Here is a 16,668-nt window from a genome sequence, read left to right as displayed (position 1 = left end):
TGCGTCTGAATGGAATCAGAATAAAAATGAGATATTTCGCTGTCGTGCACGCTTCCTCGTGCACAAAAATGTGTTTTCATTCGCTGTTGCCTTACCTCGCCGAGTACGATGACGCGCTCCGACTGGAGCCGCATTGCTGCAATGTTCCGCACCCAGCCGCTGGTGAAGTAATCGTGTGCATCCAGCGATTTATACACCTTCATCTGCTGCAAGGTAACGTAGCTGGTTGACAAAACCAGGTAATTGATTATGTCCACCTCCGTTGTAGCTGGCAGCAGCTCCACATCTGCAGTCGCATCCGCGCCGACTCTCGGAGTGTAAGGGTCCACGCCGTCGCAGAGTTTGGTCTTCGTATCGTGCCTGTATAGTGCCGACAAGACCATCGTAGTACGCAGGGCAAAACTCCGAACACCTTCCTCTTAGCACCGCCACGCTTCAACCGTCGTACACGCCTGTCACAGACGCATTGTACTTCACAGGCAAAGAGCAAGCGATCCAAACGTGGTACCGAGCAATGCCGGGCGGTCGGTGCAGACGACGGAGGCGACGTCATGTGAAAGTTATGTTCGAGCATGTCCGAATTTTTGGAGTCCGGAAAATCAGTCGGCGACTGTACTCTTTTCTTGTTATTACTACTTTCTGTAATCATGTCCGTCCCCCTCGAAATCGACTTCTTTAGGTGTTCAGCCACAGTGACCACTGCTATGCTAGGATAACTTGCTTCTAATAGGCGCTGGACCTGTGCATTACAATTGGTACTCATTTTGCGCACAGGTACAGTGCGTTAGTACAGTGACAGTGCTGGCACAAAGCTTTGATCGCTCACTTGGCTCCAAAAGTTGACTGCCCGAACCTAAAAAATGTTGGTGCGTGTAGTCCGCTGCACTTTAAAATAGAGTTACATAGCCACTCTTATTGCCTTTTACAGGCAGTAGCAAACCGCACAGATCCTGCACATTATTATAAGTCACACTGTTTATACAGTTTGTAAATTACAACAGTTTCATTGTACACATTGTAAACTTCGCTTCTGCACTCTTTAAAAACTGGAAACCACCGTCACGTTCGACGACAGCTGAACGATTACCACTGATTATAACTATTAAAAGCTGTCCGTGAATGCGTCCCGAGTTAAAAAAAGATAATTCCGCATACAGCTTCACTGCGTACGTATGTTTCGCATCACCATTATGCTGCCGCCGTACTACGTAGAAAAGCTAGCTTTGCAGTTTGAGAAGAGTTCAGTGACGCAAGGCCTGCTGCAGTGCAGCATGTTTTAAAGCACTGGGACTGCTTTTGAAAGCTTTTTCTACAGAGCTAGACATACAACAACATTAAAAATAAGCTATGCTCCCCTTTCCTTGAAATAGATTAGATCAGGACATAAAAATTGTAACAGTGCAATCCTTGAAATAGATTAGATCAGGACATAAAAATTGTTACAGTGCAAACACATGCAACCACAAAGTACCAAGGACGAGACACAAGCGCTGTTGTCAACTAAATTTTATTGACAGAATATGGATACCTTATATAAGGGGAAAGGCAGAAGTGAAGGGGGGAGGGAGTGATACAATCGGGAAAAATGACATTGCGCATCGATGAACGAACGTGCCGGCAGACAACGGAATCAGGCGCAGGAAAGCAAGAAAACTATAAAAAAATTAAAAAGTAGAAAAAAGCGATGGATACTAAGATACAATCAATCAGTAAACGGTCGCTTCCAAAAACAAGCTCTGCAGCAAAAAGCGATACAGAGGGGGTGCTTACGCACTTGCTGCCATATATTTGTATGTGAAACGCTTCCAAACTGACCCGCGCCGTCGCATCTGCACTCTTACCGAGCATCTTCGTCTCTCCCAATCGAGCCTCGCAACCTGTGCATGCAATTACGTGCGCAGCCAAATGTGCATACTTGTCCTTTAAGTTACTTAAATTTCGGGCATGTTCCCCCAAGCATTCATTAATGCAGCGGCCGGTTTGGCCGACATAAGCCTTTCCACACTTCAAGGGAATGACGTATACCACTCCTGTGGAACACCTGATGAATGGCTTCTCATGTTTTAGCTGATAACCTCTTTTTTTCGAGTTGCAGATACGTGGGCATAACTGTGCCAGCTTGTTGGGTGTCCTTGGTACTTTGTGGTTGCATGTGTTTGGCCTGTTACAATATTTATGTCAAGTATGCACCAACTCGCCCAGAAAGATGTTTTATAAAAGATTAGATCAACCTATTGCACATATCGGGCGCAGGACTTGTGAATACTTTTACCAGATCATCTGCCTTTCACTGCGGCACACAGCAGTAAATTCTAATGTCATCTAAGACATTAGGCTGTCTGTAATCAACTCAAAAAGCTAAACTATCGTATGAATCTTTTAAAACAATTTTTCCAGTATCTTACGGAGGCTACGAAAGGGAAATTTATGCTGTCTAGCTTTGCAGTTACCACCTGTGCTCATTGTTTAATTTCTTGCACCACTCCTCCTCCTCTAATTGCACTATTCAAACAAAGCATTCACAAATTTTTTGTTTTCTTTTTATATTTGTAAATTTTCTTATTTAGGACCAATACAAGCACTTTGTGCCAGCCAAAATGGAAGCAAGAGCGCTGACCACATCGCAGAAGCAGACCAGAGCGAACAGGTTATAACTAGCACCACACTGCTCGTAAGCTCGGTGCCTAGTGGCAAAGGGTACGAACTAGACTAGGTGTGCTGAAGCAGGGAGATCTGTGCAGGTCTGGAGTTCAGTAGGTCGTGGTTATGTGCAACTTTGCTCCCTGCGGGAGCATATACAGGAACACTACACGTCGCCGGCGAGCGTTCAGAGAAAAAAAAAAAAGAAAGAAAAGTGTGAAGCAATCTGCACCTGCACTTCCTTTCCACAATCCCCCTCAGAAAGCTTGGGAATGTGCCATGGAAGCAGCGGTTGGTGCGCCGACAAAGCGCAAAGCTGTGTTGCTTGTGGAGAAGCTGCAAATTTCACAAGACTTAAATTATGAGCGCGCACAGTCGGCAATATCGACGATTCTGAAAACAGTGAGCGCCGCTACGATCATGAAGGCTAGAAGCAGTGATCAACAAAAACGACGAACTTTGTGCGCCAGGGTGAAACCCCCCATGTATGAGACCAACACGGTAGCAGCCGCTGACATTAGCGAACTCTGGGAGCGCGTCACTACTGGCGATAAAATAGGCGGTGCTTCGAGGGAGGAGTTGAGTGCAGATAGTGCTGCCTCGTTCTGCGGAGAATCTCCAATGGGACGATCATTGTCGCGACACAAACGGCGGCGTGGTTTGACAGAGGCGACGACGGCAGAAGCAGTGATGACGAGATTGAAAGTGGCCCGCCTTTGACACCGGCCCTAATGCTCACGTAAAGTGCACTGTCGTCTATATAGTCGCACACCGATTTCATGCATTCTAAATTATAGCCGTCAGTGTTCGCACAGCCGCTGGACGCGGTACACACCGCAGTTGTGAACCTGAAACTTCCGCGAAAGCAAGTGCAAATTTCTATTTCAGCACGCCTAACGCTTGACACACTGCTTAGAGGTGTAAATTAACGTTTCATTTTTCACATCCCAATTTCTACAACGGCAATTTTTTATTGTTAAGTGGCAAATTTGGTGTCAGGTATGTTCGGCAGCTTTTTTTTACTTTTTTATGGCAGTCCAGATATAGCATTGATCAGTAATAACGATCGGATTTTTCGTTCTTCTTGATATCGTTATAAGTGGACTGCCCCGAACAAGCATGCAAGGTCAAAGACAAAATGGACAAAGGGACAATAGACTAACTACACTGTTCAAGCTTTACGGAAGTCATGTCAAAGACTCGTTTCCTGCGAAGGCTTAGCTTCTCATTTTCACTATTAAGAATGACAAGTACTGGAGTAATCATAGCAACTGAATGTACTGAAAATGACTCAATACTGCTTGGGTCATGACAGGAATACTTCTAGCTCTTTTCTGCATCCATTTGTTAATGCCAGAGAATGCAATCGTATTTTGGCATTGGTTGAATTGCATAGCTGATGAGTTCATGTAGGGTTGTTGTGTAGTCCACATAATGCACAGAAAAAAAGGGAACCACTTAAGCGATGATGCTACCAGGAGGGCTTTGCAAGTAATCAATGTGCTCAGATTGGAAAGTGTGAAAGCATTTACAAACTAAAGTGCTGTACAAGCACGATTGAAATTATTATAATTTGCATAAAATAAACAAAACAAGCTCTTATGATACACTAAATCAAGCTGCATCCATGCTTCAAATCACAGATTGCTTGCCTCATGTTTTAAGTGCAAAAAGCAGGCATGCACTCATTCTGTTTATATGTTACCAATGCACCAGCTGATCTCAGATATATCAAACTTCAAGGGGATTGCAAAATAGTTCTATATTTGGATAATTAAAAATATAAAACACGCCTATCTGAAGTTTATCTGAAATGTCTGCATGTCTTGGACAGTTGCACGAGATTGAGAAAAGCAGGAAGTTACTAATTCACTTCTCCAAGGTTGTGTCGATTGCACAAAAGTTAACTTATTTTTTGCTCACCAACATAGCAAGTCACTTACATTGCAGAATGGATATACAGTAAAACGTCGTTATAACGAAACGGGACAAAATGAAATAATGGATATAACAGAGCAATCATGATTCCTCTTGAAATTCCAATAGATGCCTATGCATTGAAAACCTCGTTTTAACGAAGCTCAAATTTCCTCGCAGTGGATATAACGAACCATTTTTTTAGAGCGCAGCTCTTTGGCACCCGTTCCTGCGTTTTACTGCGCTGTCATGCCTTGCTATTACCGGCTCCATAGCTGGGGCCAGTGCGCTGCTATAGCTGCGCACCCTCGTGGCGTCGTCTGCTCTCCTCGAAAGGTATCTCTATAGCGCAACAAAACAAAGACACAAGAAGAAACGAAGACACTTGTCTTCATCTTCCTTTCTTCTTGTCTTTGTTTTGTTGCAGTATATGGATACCTTTCAAAGATCACCGACCAACAAGCCCACACTGCCACTCTTGCTCTATTCGCTCCTCCTCCAACCACCCACATGCGGCGCCAATCAGAGCACCGACTCGGTCGTGGCTGATCTTGATGATGTGTTGCTGCTCAAGCCGAAACGCATAGCCGCCACCGTTCGCCACTGCGTGTAGCCCTTCCTCCCCTCCTCTCCTGCACCATGGTGACGACAGTGTGAGAGAACGCAGGGTGTCTACCAAGTTGACAATTCCAAATTCCCCGAGTTTTCCAGGTTTTCCCCGAGTGCCATTGCAATATTCCCTGAGTGACTTAGAACTTTGTTTTATGTCAAGACAGGCTCCCTACATCATGTCACCCAATGGTGTCACTCTCTAGTAAGCATGCTAAAAAATTAAAAAAACGTAATCCAGTTTGAATAGTAAGGGGTAGTGATTATTTTATTCAAAAAGAAAACAGAAGGGAGGGGTTAGTAAAATGCACAGCAAAAAAAATATCTTCGAAAGAAATAGTAAAACCCATTGCAAATCGAGTCGAACATTTTCAAATACGAAAAAAAAACATGCATACAGAATATTTTCAAATATGAGCTATTTCTATCAACTGATAGGAGGCTGAATGGCATGTGCACATATTCAAACATGCCAAAAGGGGTAATGATTGCAGTTTTAGGAATGTCGGAAGGCTCGACAGGAATCTGATGGTAAGCTTTTACTAGATCCACCTTGCTAAATATGCAGCACCATAGGTCGGCCAGTGCGGGAGAATACTCACTCACACTTAACCACCATAATTTTTCCAGGCCCCGCACTCACTCACATTCACGTTCATTTCCACTCACACTCACAAGCGCCCACTCACACTCGCACTCACCTCCACTCACTCTCATTGGCACTCACTCGCTCTCACTCACGTTCATGCTCCTCTCCACTCGCATTTACAAGCGCCCACTCACACTCGCACTCACCTCCACTCGCTTTCACTGGCACTCGCTCGCACTCACAATCACTGGCCCTCACTGGCACTCGCACTCAGCTCCGCTCACACTCACTGGCACTTGCACTCACCTCCTCTCACACTCACTGGTGCTCACCTGCACTTGCACTCACCTCCACTCACACTCACTGGCATTCACTAGCACTCACACTCACAGGCACTCGCACTCACACCTTTTAAATGAGTGCGAGTGAATCTGAGTGTGCTACCCTCTGCAGCTCATAATTCATGTACTATATTCATACCCAAGCTTCCAGTTTAGCACCTGTTACATCTGGAGTGCGAGAAGGCAGTGTTTTGGACCCAGTTTTATTTTTAATATACAAAACAGATTTATCTTCCCCATTACATGGTAACATCCGTCTATTCACTGACGATTGTTTTTCATACTACGAAATTAATTGCAATGATGATTGTAATGATGATCACCATATACAAAATTCTACCTTTTCTTGGTGTCTGGAGTGGCAGATGACTCTAAATGCCCAAAGATAAGTAATGCTAACAGTAAGTAGAAAGAAAGAGATATCTGATTTTACCTACATTATTGATGATACACCTCTCACTTGTGAATTTCAGGGTAAATATTTAGGTGTCACTTTAACACGCACTCTCCAATGGGAAACCCATGTTAACAACATGAGCTTAACCTCAAGGGGAAATCCATGTACATGCTGAGCACCAAAGCGACTCATCTTTCTGAGAAAATGCCTTCATCTTGTGCGAGCAGATACAAATCTGCTGGCCTACAACATGCCTGTTCGACCAGTGCTGGAGTACGCATGTATTGTTTGATTTACGTACACAAAAGAACTCACAAGAGGGGGTGCAGAGGAAGGCAATAAGGTTCATTTATAATAAATACAAGTTAGCGGATTAATCGACTGAATTATTAAAAAGAGCCAGTTTATTAACACTACAAAGTAGGGCCAAACTAGCACGACTAAAATTTTTGTTTCAATTTATTCATGGTGACAAAACGATTGACACATGTGTACAAAATTATTTGAATCATTCTAGGTCAACAGGCTACAAGCACTATAGAACACCTAATGAAAACACCTTTAACTCAAATTCCTTGAGTCACACTCACTGGCACTCACTTCACTCACCTCCATTCACACTCACTGGCACTCACTCGCACTCATGCCTTTGAAATGAGTGCAAGTGAGCATGAGTGAGTGCGCCGACCTATGTGCAGTGCCCATGAAGCGATGCAGTGAAATCGTGGATGTGAGGTATAGGGTACCTATCGGGAATCATCACTTTGTTCAAGGCGCGGTAATCGCCACATGGTCGCCAATCGCCTGTGTTCTCGGGCACCTTGTTAAAGCAGATGACCAAGGGCTAGCAGAAGGGCAAACGAAGCCCAACTCTAGCATGTGTCTGAATTCTCGCTTTGCAATTTTCAGACGGTCTGGTTCTAAGTGGCGAGGTCGGGCGTATACTGGTGGTCCTTTAGTCACGATGTGGTGCATGACATTGTGCACTACTGGATGATCTGGAAATTCAAGCAGGATGGTCGACCACAGTTTCGGTACCTGGGTGCGTGTGTGTGCAAAGGTGGTGCAGACGTGGTGATACCTTGTACGAACATGTTTGTTGAGGAGTCAAGAAGACAGCAGTTGCAAAGGTTGATGAGAAGGTTAAACTTCCATGGAAAATCAGCGCCGATGATTGGCCCGCGGACGTCAGCGACGGTGAATGGCCATAGAAAAGGGTGTCTCAGACCAAGGTCAAGAGTGACAGATTTCTGGCCGTACGTTTTAATGTTGGAACTGTTGATGGCAGTGAGAAAAAACGTGTCATGGCGATGTCTTCTGTCGTCTTGACAAGTAGGGGGAATGACACAAATTTCCGCACCAGTGTCTACAAGATAGCAAACTTTCCTGACACGGTCGGTGACATAGAAGGTGACATCGGTGGCTTGCTTAATGTAGAGCCAGTAACACTAGCCGACATCAGTGACTGGCCCGACCATTTCCCGGAAAGTTGCACTGCCATGCGCGAGTGCCGTATCTGGTGCAATACCAACCAATAAAAGAAGACGAAGGGCGTGACATGCTTTGGTCATGCCAGCGATGCCACTTCTGATGGTTATTAGTGTGAAAGCATAAGCCAGCCAAGTAGTTAGTTTGTTCCTATACTTGCGCAGCAAAGTCCGTGCTTGAACTGTCGGGTTCGTCAAAGTGCAGATGTAATTGGGGTTGTGTTGCAACGGGTGCATTACAATGGTCAACAGTGAATATCACAGGATGGAAAGAATCCATAATCTGGTATGCCATCGTCGCTAAGGCCTCGACAGACGTCGTAGTAGGTGAGTTACATAAAATCATGCTTACCTGGTTCGGCAGACGCTGTAAGAAGAGCTCCCGAAGCATTTTCGAGTCTGATAATGATGGACTGGTTCCCAGGAGTTGTGTCATGCGGCGAAGCAGCTCAGTCGGTTTTCTGTCACCAAGTTCCTCTGATGAGAGGAGCTGTTGAATCCATTGTGACTCAGAACCGGTGGTATGCCATAGTAACTCCCGCTTAAGGGTATCGTACTGATCATCGGGCGGAGGAGCTAGCAAAACTGTCGCGGACCAAAGCTGCAGTGGTCTGGTTAAGTGCACTCACGACATTGTCGTACTTGGCAGCCTGAGATGATACTAGGTGATGGCAAAACAGCGCCTCGGTGTGGAGAAACCAGAGTTCACAGTTCGAAGGCCAGAAATCGGTAAGTTTCAGTGCGGCGACGGAAGACGTTCCGTTTTCTTCGAGGCTTTGTTGTTCAGCGGCTGTTTCCATGGCGTCGCGAAGAAACTTGATAGATGTATACAGTTGTGATGTGGTAACATGTTCGTGGTCACCAACTTATAGGAACAGAAGGGCCACAAAGAATTGCCATTTATTAAACAGATGACTGCGTTAATGTCGCAGCTACCATCATAGAGGCTATATGCCTGATGGCACTCATACAGTCTCTTTTTCTTCTACCGCGGGGCTCTATGAGTACTGTCCACTACAGACGAATACATGTCTCGGAGCCCAATTGCCATGTTTCGCGCACCCTCCCCTTAACACTTACGGTACTCTCATGACCCCCTTTTGCTGGCTCGTTCAACACTGAAGCGCAAGATATCAAGCCCGACATAAGAAGTTTCATAATAGCATTGCCATACCAGCAATCTTATATTACAGATGTCCCGCTCTCCACGCTCACTCAGCCAGCATCACCGGTTCCATGACTGGTGCATGCCCTCTAAGCCCATCCTGCTCGCCGGTCATTGCCCGCTGGCCACCGCACTGTCGCCACCTGGATGGCTCTTGATTCCATGAACGTTTCCATTGGCTTGGTCTTGCGGCTGCCTTGAGAGCTACAGCCATGGCCACTCATCGGCAACTCACTGGAGCTGGTTCCCGAGCCGTTCCGGGGCCTCCTCCTTTCCGAGTGCTATCCATCATCATTTTCATCATCATCATTTATTTTTCCTTAAGGACCCCTGTCGGGGTATTACATAAAGGGGGGTTACAGAAGATAAATATAGAAACAAAGATATGGTTACAATTTCTTACAAGACTCAACCAGTGGATTCGTATTAAAACAAATAGCAATAACAACAACAAAAAAGCCAAGAGGCACATTGAATAGAATGCAGAAGCAAATCAGCAGAACAGTCAATGTGGGACGGCAATCGCAAAAGAGTGAAGACACAGTACGGTCATTATAAGGTTAGGGTTTGAGGTGATCAGTAAGCAGCTGCTTGAAGATAATGGGGTTGCGCTCATTGACAACTCTATCTGGTAAATCGTTCCACTCTATAATGGCGCTAGGCGAAAACGATTGATTAAAGGAAAATGTTGAACCATGCAAGCGCTGGATGCTGCAAGAGTTAAAAAGGCGACGAGATGTACAGGTTGGTGGGATTAGAAGCCTTCCATGCAGCTCGGGGAAGTTATAATGAAGTCGCTGGAAAAGGCACAGTTTTGCAATTTTCCGACACAACACCAATGGTTCGAGTCCTAGAGATGATTTAATCGCACTGACACTTTCTTCACGGCTGTACCTGGAAGTGATGAATCTAGCGGCACGATTTTGTATTGATTCTAATATATTAATTAAGTAAGCTTGGTTTGGGCTCTAAATAGCTGAGGCGTATTCAAGTTTACTACGAATAAAACTTTCATAAGCTAGTTTTCTTGTGGATGAGGGGCACAGCGCAAGGGTACGTCTGACGTAACCAAGTGATTTATTGGTGTCGGTAGCCAATTTTGTTATATGGTCAGACCAGGTCAACTTGCTATTAACAGTGACACTAAGATAATGATACGATTCAACGGTGGATAGGGCTGTCGAGGTTAAAAAGTATGGGTGATCCTTGTTAGAGTGTTTATGGGATACCTGCATAACTTTACATTTGGAGATGTTAAGTTTCATTAAAGAGTTGGAACACCAGGTTCCTAATGAATGTAAGTCTTTTTGGAGCATTGCATGGTCGGTTGGGTCTGTAATGCGACGGTAGATTATGCAGTCATCTGCAAAAAGTAGGATATTGGATGAAATGCTGTTGGGAAGGTCGTTTATGAAGATGAGAAAGAGAAGGGGACCGAGGACGGACCCCTGTGGTACTCCGGAGATGATGCTAGCAGTGGTTGAGCAATTATTTCCGATAGCTGTGTACTGGAATCGATTAGTAAGAAAGCAACGGATCCATGACAGTGTGAGAGAATCGAGACCGAGGAACGAAAGTTTGGCCAAAAGCCACTGATGTGGAACACAGTCAAATGCTTTGGCGAAGTCTAGATATACGACATCAGTTTGAAGTGATGAGTCGAAGTTCAAGTGAAGTTCAGTAATAAATTCAAAAAGCTGCATATCGCATGACAAACGAGGCCGGAAACCGTGCTGATTGTGAAAAAAGAAGGAATGATCACCGAGACGACATGGTATTTGCAAATATATTATGTGTTCTAGGAGTTTACAGGGAATACTCGTTAGGGAAATGGGGCGATAGTTGGAAGGATCAGAGTGGCTGCCTGACTTATATACTGGTACCACTTTACTAATCTTCCACTCATTTGGAAGTGAACTATCAGTAATAGACTGGGTAAAAATTATCTAATATTAGACTGGAAATTGCTTTCGTACCTTTTAGTATCTTAGCAGTGATGTTATCTGGCCCGGGGGCACTAGAAATCTTTAGGTTATCAATAAGTTTCATAATGCCTTGAAAATTAATCGTAATGGGAAACATGAGGGGGAAAACTGTGGCTGGGCAAATCAAAGTCCTTCAGTGCAGGCTCATGAGTGAAAACAGAAGAAAAATATGAGTTCATTCCATCTGACCGCTGATCAAGTGACCCATTTGAACCGTCAGGATAAGTCAAGGAAATGTTATTGGAGCTATTGTTTGGTTTCAGAATATTCCAAAATTTTTTGGTGTTGACACGTATGATGTTAGGCAAATCGTGGTGGAAGAACTTCTTTTTGGATTGTCTCAAAGTGCTACTGTATTTGCGCAGGCATTTGAAGTACTTGTCCCACTTTGAACAAGATTTAGAGCGTTTTGCATCACGAAACAGACGTTTTTTCCTTCCCGACAGCCTCCAAAGTGTGTTAGAAAACCAGGGTTTTCCTAAATCACCGAGAATGCGAAGAGGCACATGTCTCTCAACAAGCCATAATAATTTATTCTTAAACAGCAACCAGTTTTCATCTACTGTATGAGAAGGAGCAGTCTCACGAAAAAAAATTGAAAAAGTGTTCAGTTCAGTGTTAATTTTGCTAAAATCTGCTTTGTTGTAGTCCCTAATGTATTTGGTTGAGGGCTGTCTAAAAGGAACTGGGATGCAGAGATTAAATAGAAGTAATTTGTGGTCGCTTAGACCAGCAACGGATGATAGCGATATTATTATATTGCGGTTAGAAACAAGGACAAGGTCTAGAATGTTCTCCCCACAGGTTGCCACATAACCATCTGAGTAAAGTTGAATGTAAGGTGGAGATGTAATCCATCCAAGCAGCCTGCTGTCTATATGCCAGAGGAAGCCCACATACTCTGTTCCTTATGCTGCGTGCCAGAGATCTCCCGAAGCGCTCATCCTGCAGGGTCCCTCCACCGGCCCTGACATGCCGCAGCTGTGCTTTACAATCTTAGCCTTCAGCCGCCGGGTCCTGGCACCGTGGAGGCTGCTATTGCTTTGCCCCGGTCCCTGCGCCCCCACCTTCTTCATGACGAGGTCTTAGATGCACCCCAGGAACATCCGCCAAGTGCAGAGGCACTGGCTCCACTGGACCTCCAAGCGCCCTTCGAGGACCTCATCTCCCTCAACATGGATCCGTGATCAGCAGGGGAGTGGGCAGTATGGGTACGTCAGCCGCATGGCAGCATGGCGGTGCCGCCTTCATTATCATCAGAGCGGGGCTCATGTGCCCAGGTCACGCGCATGAAGCATGGGGAGCGGCGATCAGGAAGCTGGGTCTCAAATGGTCTGGGCTCCGAACAGTAAAGTTTGTCCTTTGCACGATTCCTGCACTCTGTGTCGTCTCTGAGAGTCTCAGCTGGCCACTGGCTCTGAAGCCCTGGCCCTGAGCCCACAAGACGCAGAAAATAGCAACTTTTTTGCAACTCAGTCACCATTATTACTCATGCGAACGCGTGATTACACTGCACACAGAATGCTGTGCATAGGTGGGATGCTGCACACATTTGATATGGATTTGGATTGCAGTAGCATGGACAAAGCAGCGATGGAGGATACGTGGCATGAAACAACTTGGTCGTTTAGTTTTATAGTGAACCACACATCTTCATAATTCTCTTGGGATGCGGTGCCACCACACACCATATTTACTCAAATCTAATGCGCACCTTTTTTCCGATAAAACAGGTCCAAAAATTGCATGCACGTTAGAATCGAGTACGACCCTAAATCTGCGTTACCATATCGCCATCGGCATTCGAAAAATGGCCGCCTCGTGCATGCTTCTACCTCAGCTGCCGTAGCTTCCTCCATGTGCATATCTCCATGTTGTACATGTAACCAGGCGCTGGTGTAACCTAGTCTACTGCCTGTCTTCCCGTTTTCTGTGTTTATTCAATCAGCATGGAAGCCCTGCACAACACGTAGGAAACTCTGGGCAGTGACCACTGCATACTTGGCACCACATTGAACGTTACGCATGCACGCCACCCGATAAAGAAGACAACACTCACAGATTGGACAGCTTTTCGCAAAGAGCAAGCGGATGACTCCTCAACGGGTATTACGGATCTTGAGCAGTGGGTACGAGAGCTCCCACAAGACGTAGACAGACATTCAAAACCTCTCACACTCACCACAGACATACCGGCCGTAGGCCCACACCTTCTTCACCTCTGGGAAGCACGTCGAGGCCTTGTTAGGAGATGGAAGCGCCAAAAACATAATCGTAAACTTAAACTACGTATAGCGGAACTCCCGGCAACCGTGGAATTTTATGCTGGGGAGATCACCCATCACAACTGGCGACAACTATGCAACAAGTTGCAGGGCAATCTTAGCAGGGGCCAAAACATGGTCGCTGCTACGCCATCTTCTTGACCCCACACAAAGCAAGGTAATTAGCCAGCAAACAATCCAACGTATCCTCTACAACCATCCGGGTTTTGATGACGAAATCCTGGAGCAGTTGCAGACGGGGTACATAGGCGGTTTCAAACCTGCAGAAGGACAGCCTCCAATGTACAGTGGGAGCGACAATTACGACCTCGACAAGCCGATCACTATCACTGAGGTACAACAAGCACTCCATGCACTCACACGAAACACCACCCCAGGCAAGGACAATATAAATAACAAGCTCCTGCGCAATCTAGATGATGGCACCATTCAATTTCTTATTGACCTTTTTAATCATCACTGGGAAGCGGGTACGCTACCAGCAGACTGGAAGCATGTGGCCATCATACTCATTCCGAAGCCAGGCAAGCTCTCCAGCTAAGCAAATATGAGACCAATCTCACTGACTTCATGCCTAGGCAAGCTTCTGGAACATGTCATTCTGAACTGACTTCAACCTTACCTAGAATCTAGCGACCTCTTTCCCAAAACAATGTTCGGATTCCGGCCCCACCTTTTTACCCACGACATCCTTATTCAGCTGAAGGAACAAGTTCTTGAACACATCTCTTCCTAAAACACCGGTGCGATTCTAGCACTCGATCTCAAAGGCGCTTTTGACAATGTGGCTCACTATACCATCCTTACAAACCTAAGTCTCACGAACTGTGGTCGTAATACTTACAATTACATACGCACCTTTCTACGCAACCGCACAGCTACAATAGGCACTGGCTCACTCAGAACCCCCGACGTTACCTACCCGCAACAAAGGAACCCCCCAAGGTGCTGTTCTATCACCCAACCTTTTCAACATTGCTATGATGAAATTACCTGAGAAACTCAACGCAATAACACGAATCAGGCATGGAATATACGTCGATTATATCACTATCTGGACCACCACTGGTTCCGAAGGAGAGAAACAAGGCGCCCTTTAACAAGCGACCGACGTCATCCTGCAATAAACAAAAACAAGTGGTCTCCGGTGCTCCCCCAAGAAGTTAGAACTATTAGTCGTTCGACAGAAATCGCGGAAAAAACTCAATGAAATACCCCACATCACACTCACCCTCGACGACAAAGAAATACTCACAGTAAACCGCGTCCGCATTCTCGGCCTCCGCATACAACAGGACGGCAGAGGCGCATACACCATCCAACGTCTCAAGCAAACCACCTTCCAAATCATGCGAATGGTCAGCCGCATCACCACCAAACAATACGGACTGAAAGAAGACGACATAATACAGCTTGTCCAGGCCCTGATAATCAGTCGCACTGCCTACACTGCCCCATACTTACCCCTTACTCCGAAGGAGATAAATCAATTAGACGTACTTCGGAAAGCCTACAAGCAAGCACTCGGCCTACCACCGGGAACGGCGACACTCAAGCTTGAAGCCCTAGGAGTCCATAATACTATAAGGGAAATTATAGATGCCCACCCCACAAGCCAACGCGAACGCCTAGCCCTCACACCAACAGGAAGAACAGTCCTAGCGTGCCTAGGCTACCCCACACACGGCAAAGACCACGAACAAGCAATCCATCTGGCCCCCACCTTCCGGGAGCCCATCAAAGTAGCCCCTATCCCCAGAAGCATGCACCCGGAACACCATCCTGATCGTTGCCAAGCTCGCGCAAAAACTCTACAGACAAAATATGGCAGCCTCCCCACAACACTATACATGGATGGTGCGTAGTACCCCTAAACAGCAGCCATGACGGCCAGCGTTGTCTACCGTAACCTTCAAGAGGTGGTCTCGGTGACGGTCTGCACTGCCAGCGCCCTCGTAGCGGAGGAGACAGCCATTGCCTTGGCCATCACCTCTAGTCTGACCAACAAGTACGTCACAATTATTACTGACTCCCAGGCAGCTTGCCATAGCTACGCGAGAGGCAAAATATCTTCAATCACCCACCAACTCCTCAAACAAGCCTCCCGATTCCCGGATGTTGAAGTAGTGTGGACTCCAGGACACGAGTCCCTCCGTGGAAATCAGCGTGCGCACACTGTAGCCCGAGCTCATGCCTCCCGGGCGCCACAAGAGAGGGTTACGGCCGCATCTATGGAGCCTGTACCTTTACAACACGATGCCACACTACAACACCACAGACTGAACAGACGACAATACCCACCTCCACACAAGACCCTCTTATGTGAAGACGCCGTAACATGGCGACAACTACAAGCCAATACATACCCCCATTTAAGCAGACTACATGCAATACACCCCACAGTATACTCACACAAATGTCCCCATTGTAACGACTACGCCTCCCTATTTCACACCACATGGGCGTGCCCCAACGTGAAGGCAGCCCCACAAATACCCAACCCCACACCCAAGCAATGGGAGGCTGCGCTGACTAGTTCGAACCCTCGTAACCAGCAGCAACTGGCGCGGCAGGCCCGGGAGACAGCAAGAGCCGCAGGAGCCCTGGACTAAGGGCGCCTCCTGCACAAGCAGGAAGACACCTGCTTGTCCTTTCCTTTCTTTTTTAAATATATGTTTCTCCTCCTCCTCTGACTGCGAAGACGCACCGAGTCCACCATGATGCTGCATTTAAAAGGAAAGTTATGTGCGCGGAGACGGACGGAAATTGGGCCGCATCACGGGCGTTCAGAGTTCCCAAACTTGCGTGTTGGACTGGCGCAAACAGAAGGAGAATATTTTCGCCAGCAAAGCAACAAGGAAGGGTTTCAGTGGACCAAAGCAGGGCCGCTTCGCCAAAATAGAAGAGCTGCTAGCGGAACATGTGCAAGAGCAGCAAGCGGCACAGCGGCCTGTGACGACCGATCTGCTCAAAGTACGGGTGATGCAGTTAGCCATACAGAAAGGGCTAATGCGGAGTGACTTCAAAGCGAGCAAGTGCAGGCTATCAAATTTTATGAAAAGAAAAGGCTTTTCTCTTCGAAGGCGGACAGGGGTATGCCAAAAATTACCAGAAGACTATGAAGAGAAATTGCACAGTTTTCAGCGGTACAAATTGAAGTTGTGCCGTAGCAACGGCTACCACTTTGGACAGATTCAAAATGCCAATCAGACGGCGCTCTACTTTGACAAGCCTGCCACCACAACCGTTGAAA

General features: G+C 46.3%; 1 protein-coding gene across 6 annotated transcripts in view; it reads right to left on the bottom strand.

Annotated features, from left to right (window-relative positions):
- Positions 1–16,668, bottom strand: part of LOC142583458 (transmembrane protein 50A) — a 226,449-nt gene that overhangs the window by 123,368 nt on the left and 86,413 nt on the right. Inside the window, exon 1 of one of the 6 annotated variants that reach the window (XM_075693935.1) lies at positions 96–1,091. The exons of the other annotated variants lie outside the window; for them this stretch is intronic. Coding sequence (XP_075550050.1) covers positions 96–383 — 288 coding nt within the window. The 5' untranslated portion in view covers positions 384–1,091. Of the gene's footprint in view, positions 1–95; positions 1,092–16,668 lie in introns of those variants that run through there. 6 annotated transcript variants of the gene reach the window in all.

Source organism: Dermacentor variabilis, chromosome 5 (genome assembly GCF_050947875.1).
Source record: "Dermacentor variabilis isolate Ectoservices chromosome 5, ASM5094787v1, whole genome shotgun sequence".
NCBI classification, from domain to species: Eukaryota; Metazoa; Arthropoda; class Arachnida; order Ixodida; family Ixodidae; genus Dermacentor; species Dermacentor variabilis.
This window is presented reverse-complemented; position numbering and strand designations above follow the sequence as displayed.